Here is a 7,328-nt window from a genome sequence, read left to right as displayed (position 1 = left end):
TCAAACTCTTTACCATTGGCGTCGGGACTCGGATGACTCTTGTTGGCATTGGTGTTGTGTATCCTTTGCAATCTTGCATTCCAAACTTCTTCAGGCAATCTTTGAGGTATTTTTCTTGAGATATGAAGATGTCGTTGCTTTGCTGACGGATTTAAAGACCAAGGAAGAACTTCAGCTCACCCATCATGGACATCTGATATTGCTCTTGCATCATGTACCCAAACTCATCATTGTATCTCTTGTCGGTGCAGCCGAAGATAATGTCATCCACATAGATTTGGCACACAAACAGTTCTTCATCATATGTCTTCATGAAGAGTGTAGGATCTAGAGAACCAGGTTTGAAGCCTTTGCTCTTCAGGAAGTCTTTGAGTGTGTCATACCAAGCACGAGGGGCTTGTTTGAGGCCATACAGTGCCTTGTTGAGCTTGTATACCATATCAGGATGTTTTGGATCTTCAAAGCCAGGTGGCTGTGCAACATACACTTCTTCTTCAATCTTGCCATTGAGAAAGGCACTCTTCACATCCATTTGATACAGAAGAATGTTGTGATGGTTGGCATAGGCTAGCGGTATGTGAATGGCTTCAAGCCTAGCCATGGGAGCAAATATTTCAGCGAAGTCAATCCCTTCAACTTGAGTGTATCCTTGAGCAACGAGACAAGTCTTGTTTCTGACAACTTGACCATGCTCATCTTGTTTGTTGTGATAGATCCATTTGGTGCCAATCACTACAAGGATCCGGGTCTATTGCAACAAAATCGTTTGTTGCAATACATGCTGTTTCGTGGCGATAAGTACCTATTGCAACGAAACGACATTCCTTGGCAGCCGTTGCGACTGGACACATGGTAATAGGTTATTACCACGAAAAAGAAATTGTGGCAATAAAGTGTGCTATTGCAACAACCATGCGGGAAGTTGCCACATGTTTTCCCGTGGCAACACTCACTTGATGCCATAATTTGATTTGTGGAGATAGCTTTAATGCAACATGTAACAAATTGTGGAGATTGATATCTCGTAGCGATAGACATTTGTGGCAACAACCTATGCCAACGACGACCATTTTGTGGCGCAATACTCTTCCGTGGCAATAGTCAATTGTGGCAACAAACTATGGCAACAATCCTTGTTTTCGTGGAATTAGGCATGTTGCCACGACCCACTATACTTGTGGCAATAAACTATGGCAACAATCCTTGTTTTCGTGGCATTAGGCATGTTGCCACGACCCACTGCGCTTGTGGCATTAACTTATGGCAACAAATATTCGAATCATCGTAATAGGAAATTGCAACGTACTTGTTTTTATGGTGATAAATAGGTATCACAACAGGTAAAATCTTTGTAGCGAGAAATTATTGCGACAATTTATACTTTCCGTGGCGATACTCTATTTCAACAAACTTACTTTGGTGGCGCCAAACTGTTATCGCATCATGAAATTTTTTGTGGCACCAAGCTATTACAACAATATAAAGTGCTCCGTTGCAACATCCTAGTGCAACAAAACAGATAGGCGTAGCGAATGAGATATAACGCAACACTATATCTTTAGTGGTGCTAGCATGTGGCAACCGAAAGTGGGTTGTGGTAATAGTCTATTGCAACCGTAAAAAAAATACAGGCTTTCGATTACAATATTCAAAACCATACGTATAATATGCAGATTCATAAAATTCATAATTCTCATAGCAAATATCCATCAAATAAAACTCAAATGTAATTTAGCCATCCTAATTAACTTCGAAGACTAAACTACCCGTGATCTAGAGTCCAATCCAGCTAGTTCTTTGGATCCTGCAATCAAGAAATAAAAAAAGTTCTAGTTAATTAGTCGAACATATCATACGTCATACAATTATTCCAGCCCCATTGTTAAAAACTATCGCCAGTTTAGCTGGACTAATATTGTGTCAGCAAGCATGTAACTAAGGGATCAGAACAACAATACAAGTGTAAATGTCTAAAGCATAACCACAAGTACATCGATAAATGACGAGTGAACATGCAGCCACGCGAGGTTGTTATCCCGCCCGTCCATTCCCACAGGACTCGTGTAGTTTGAATACATCAAGCGTGTATAATGATTTTCTTACACCATATACAACTTGTATGGCTTGCGTATTACCTCTGTCCCACAGTGCAGCCTCACACATTGAAGGCGCTGCACATTAAGTACATGTCAGTGCCACCAACTATCTGCACCACGCTCCCCTCGGTCTTTTTAAATGCCTGGCTTGCTTGTTTCTACTGCTCAACTATTTTTCTCTGTGATCACTCCATACATCACAGTCTCGCCGGAGTTCACAAGCATGGGTTCATCCATGTCCCGGCACAACTCGACACCACCTCCATCACACTCCATCGACAACACGATTCCCTCTTCTATATCGTTCCTCTCATGTTCATCTCTCTCTCTCTCTCTTAGCAGTTCATTGGCTCCTCTAGCATCTCCAGAACGGACACGGCCATGGGGTTGTGTTTTTGTAGCAAAATTCCTAATCTCGGGCTGGCCTGCATGAGAGCTTTTGTTCTGTTTGAGGATACCAACCAACCAGGCTGAGAAGCAGCTTGGAATACAGGATTGTACATGCATAGCAAGCAAGAACCAAGTAGCAAAAACTGGAGCAACAACCTTCACCATCCTACGAACTGGACACCATGCACTACGTTGATGAAGGATCCATATATAGTGCAGGCTGGGTGAGTAACTTTTACTTACTAGGAGTAGGCACCATTTACTATGACCCAGGTCACGAACAATAATTACACTGACGGGTACCCTGCAACCCTGCAACCCTGCACCCTAACCATAAACACAACAGCCTTTCTCCACCAAATTCAGTAATGGCTGGACAATGTCTACTGTATTAATGTTGCGTATTCACTCACTTTCCTAAGTATTGCCAGAGTGTCCAGTTAAGCACTATATTAAGTGTGAATCGCATGGCAGCAATCATCGGTCAGGATAACATCCTCGCGTAGCACCATGTCCCAAAAATCCGCGTCCTTACATCTACTAAAAGCTTCTTTTTTGAGAAAAAAACATTGGTTTAACTTAACAGTGTCGGGCTGAATCACCCAAAGCATAGGCAGCCACAAGGGCTGGTACATCGGCCTCCCATTCCAAATAGTGGTTAGGTTCTAACATCCTACCAAGACTAGCAAGCTCATGAGAGTTTGCCGAGCGACGACATAAATTTATTTCATAATAAGAAAACCATAATTTGAGCGGCTACTTGGTATCCTCAATAACAGCAGCATGGGCTGACAAGTCAACCTTATTGATATTAAGTGCTTCCATCAGGATTTGCGAGTCCATTTAAAAAACGACTCTCACGACCCCCATATCAGCGGCAAGAGATACTGCATGGGACATTGCAGTGGACTCATCAGCGAAGGCATTACGCGCATGCTCATGACATCCTGCTCATGCATACAGAATGGTGCCATTGTCCGATCGTACATCTACTAAAAGCTTCTGCTATTGATTTAAGTTAAGACTAGATGTATAGTTTCAGTTAAGTTCATGTCCCTAGCTAGCACATATTCCTTTTTCGTTTAAGTTGTGACTCGATGCAGCAACACATGGTAAAAGAAAAGAAGCAGCTAGCTAACTATGAAGACCAATGACGTATAAAATGCAGGTAAACATGAAGAGAAAGCAAAGGTTGTGACTTACCATTGCTTTAAACATTCGAGAATGCCTTGCTGCAGCTTGTATGAGCGCATTTGAAGAAATAGCAGTTGGCCTTGAACCTGGAGTCTTATTAGGACTAGATCTCTGTAAAAGAATATTTTGCAAGTTTGGATTACTATTTTCTTTGTCAACCCTCTTCGTAGGCACCTGCAAATAGAAGTGCACTTTTAGCAATGCAAGTAAGGAACATAAATCTTACAAGGTCGGAAGCATATGACTGTAATCACCTGTTGGGTTCCCATCTGTTGGCTCAATTCTATAAACTTTGCCATCATGTTTCTTTCAAATTCCAGTCTTGATGTTCGCTCCTCTTGCAACAATCTTTCCCTTTCAGCACACTCTTCTTTTAACCTCTCCTCAAGTTGTTCTCTCTCAGCACGCTCCAAGTTAATCCTCTCTTGTGTGTTTGCACGTTCAGCTTGTAGTTGATCTTCTAATTCGTTGACCTGCTGGCTGAGCTGAGAGTTTCGCTCCTGGGTGGCTGCTGTAGCACGAGCTTGCTCTTCGATCTGGATACGAAACCTTTCAGAACCAGTTGAAGTTTTGGCCATGTATCCGTACCCACGAGGCTGCGATGACTTGCATTCCAGAGTGTCTTTGTAAGCGGTCTGGAAAATATTGTTTTTCTGCTCACTTGAAAGTGGACCTTCAGTTTCAGTTTCTTTGATTTTAACCTCTTGAAGTGCTTTGTCCTAAAAATGGAAGGAACAATTATAGGTGCAGCATCAATATTGACATTATAAAAGATTAAACAAGAATAACACGGTCCAATGCATGAATAATCGCATCTGATGATGAAACATGCCGAATGCACATCATTGACTAACTATAGAATAACCAAAAGTCAGTGTACTCACGTAAACTTTCTGGGAATCTGTGTTAGACCATGTTCTATCGTTCGTGTGGGTGAGTTCCCACAGAGCAATACAATCTGGCTCTTCTCCAGTTTCCAAGTTTCTCTGCAAGTAATATACCAATGAGATGCTTGAGACATGACACCATATTTAGCAGCGAGGCATACATATTTAGTTGGACTCATACCTTCTCAAAACTAACTTGCGAGTAAGATTTTGATCCGATTATGTGTTTTGTCTTCTATTTCTTACGGTTATCGGCGTTCTTTTGGCTGCGATCCTATAAATTCATTGAACCAAATATAAGCAGTGAGACTAGCCGTTTCATCTTCACACATAATAGACAAACTGTGATCTTAGAGATAACCTGAAATTTTGAATCAGTGCCAAAGTACTCAATCATCCATTCCCACTCTTCTGGTTGCAAATCTTCCGGCAGATTAGCCAATCTAGCTGCATCTGTTTTGTATGCCTTGTAAGTGGAGCTTAGAGTTGATCGCCAGCCTCTATATCGCTCTTTCGCAATTTTGAGAACTTTTTCTTCTGTTTCTGGTGTATCTTCCAAGTCCCATCTGTCCTGTAAAGCATACAACAAGTAAATATACATAAGCAATGCATTATCGATGGTAAAATAAGATAACACATGTGAAAAAGATTGTACGCACTATCATGTCTGCAATAATGAGTCGATGAATGGTAGGGTGAATGTCCGACCACGTCCTCACTCCAATGAGTGGTAACTTTCTTTTCATTACGACTACCACGTCATCCTTGAACGAACGATAGTTCATTCCTACTGTACCACCCAATTTTTCAGAGAATGTAATATTTAGCTTTGCAGATCCATTGGCAAAACTCTTCTTAGATGCTTTAAAACCTTTTAGAACACCTCGCCCTTTCTTCTTCTGTCCACCAGCTTCTACAGTCCAAATCATACAAGAAAAATTGTATTACTCGGTATTAGATTGTAAGAAATGATGACACAAATGTAAACGAAAGCAAGTACCATCCTGTAGTAGTGCACGGTTGCGGCGAGCATGGGATGGCCATTCAGCAAGGGAACACATGTCATTAGCAGACACTGGAGTACAGATTGTTCTGGAGTTCCTTTAAAAGATTTAGTAGTCTTGAAGGTTTAGCTATTTAACCCACACCAAGATTTTATGCATTATAGCAAATGCTAAACAATTTACCAGATCTGGGTTGTCCACGTTGGTTTTTGTATGTCGTTATACTTTCCATCCTTGTTAAGAGAACAGAGCCTTTCTTTACTGCACACAAAGAAAATCATGGGACTTAGCATTAACAAAGCATTGATGTTCTGCACCATTCAGATAGGTGACTATGAAGTAAGGATGTTGTGTACCAGGAGCATCCTCCGTAAAATTCATCATTGTGCCCTTGTGTAGGTAAACCAAACATAAAATTTTGAGTCAATGTAAGAAGAAACGCAATACATTAAGCAGGCATAAAATCAAATCAGTTTAACTCATATTAAAATTTGAAGCAGCTCAAACTGAATGAAGCTCAAGGTCAAGCTGTAGAACATGCAGAGGATGCACTAAACCTGAACCCTAGGTTCTCTTGACGTACATTATTCAGAAGTATTAAGCATATGTGAATGAACATGAAAGGCGATGTATCAGTGATAGGTTGTTCATGAAAATACTACTCTGAATCAATAGGAAAAAACATTTCCAATGTGACTCATGTAAGACCAAATATCTATTAAAAATCATCTTATAGTAATCTGAATCAAATGCAATGCAGAGGATGACTAAACCTGAATCCTCTGCTCTGTTGAGGCACATATATCATCTAATATCTACATAGTGGTGCTCAAATAGCCAGTGGCGTACCGTGACAAGCTATAGGGGGGGCAACTTTTAAACTGGCAGAAAAATATGCATAAAAACTTATACGAATGACATGAATTCACAAGGTAATCGAACATATGGCAGTCGTCTCATCAGCAGTCGTCGATTTGTCATCTTAACAACACAAGCTTTGTACATACAGAGTACGTCTATACCTTTCAGTTAATGGATCTAATGCTCAAAAAACAATGTAGATAATAATTAAATTGGCAAGAGATGATCCACGGATGGGCTGCACCGAAACGCTTAGTAATTAGTAACAAAATACAGTTTTGGAGGGGGGGTCACGACCCCCTTTGGCCTCCACGAGTAAACAGAGCGAACCAGGAGCAGAGATGCTGGAGAGGCCTGCAAGCACGCTGGGGTCGGGTGAGGCAGCAACCAGCGCCTGGCCACCACGTCACGACGCCGGCGTGCACAGCCGAGACGGTTGCGGCCGCGAATTGGGCCAGGAGGCCCCGTCGAGCCCCAGTTCTAGGCCGAGGCGAGCTCCATGACGGCCAGCCTCCAGGCCAAGGTGAGGCGCTCCGCCGACCCTCCAGGCCGCAAGCGCCTCCGCCGAGCCGGCCAAATCGAGGCGCGATGGGAAAATGCCACCGGCGGCGGCCATGTCCCCTGCCCGGACTTATTTTCTACGACCAAGCGGCGAGCGAGGAGAGAAGGGGCAGCCCCTCTGAATGGATCGGGATCGAGAGAGCCGCGCATCAAGGAGGAGCTCGCGGGGGAGGGGGGTTTGATCCCGGACGGAGGCGGGCGCAGAGGAGAGGGAGGAGGGGGAGATCGAGGGGGACTGGATTTTTCAGCGAGGGAGGAGATCGGGAGGACTAACCTGACACCGTGCAGCTGCCGTGGTTCGCTCTGTTGACGCCGTCATGACGCCGGCAGCACAG

The 7,328-nt window shown here is 43.0% G+C and overlaps 1 protein-coding gene across 1 annotated transcript; it reads right to left on the bottom strand.

The window, feature by feature from the left end:
• Nucleotides 1-1,540: 1,540 nt before the first annotated feature.
• On the bottom strand, nt 1,541-7,328 carry LOC109746343 (uncharacterized). Its single transcript, XM_073505949.1, has 10 exons — nt 7,268-7,328; nt 5,928-5,961; nt 5,755-5,832; nt 5,568-5,668; nt 5,227-5,480; nt 4,929-5,138; nt 4,565-4,666; nt 3,935-4,399; nt 3,690-3,854; nt 1,541-1,804 (listed from the first exon to the last, which is right to left on the bottom strand). The coding sequence occupies exons 4-10, from the start codon at nt 5,626-5,628 to the stop codon at nt 1,790-1,792; spliced, it is 1,272 nt and encodes a 423-aa protein (XP_073362050.1). The 5' UTR covers nt 5,629-5,668; nt 5,755-5,832; nt 5,928-5,961; nt 7,268-7,328; the 3' UTR covers nt 1,541-1,789.

This window comes from Aegilops tauschii, chromosome 7 (assembly GCF_002575655.3).
Source record: "Aegilops tauschii subsp. strangulata cultivar AL8/78 chromosome 7, Aet v6.0, whole genome shotgun sequence".
Lineage (NCBI taxonomy): Eukaryota > Viridiplantae > Streptophyta > Magnoliopsida > Poales > Poaceae > Aegilops > Aegilops tauschii.
This window is presented reverse-complemented; position numbering and strand designations above follow the sequence as displayed.

Excerpts from the sequence above, each read along its gene's own strand:
- LOC109746343 (XM_073505949.1), bottom strand. The coding sequence starts at position 5,628 with ATGTGTTCCCTTGCTGAATGGCCATCCCATGCTCGCCGCAACCGTGCA. Across the intron at positions 5,481-5,567 it reads CCGTGCACTACTACAGGATG|AAGCTGGTGGACAGAAGAAG; the intron begins GTACTTGCTTTC and ends TTTGGACTGTAG. Across the intron at positions 3,855-3,934 it reads AACAGATGGGAACCCAACAG|GTGCCTACGAAGAGGGTTGA; the intron begins GTGATTACAGTC and ends TTCTATTTGCAG.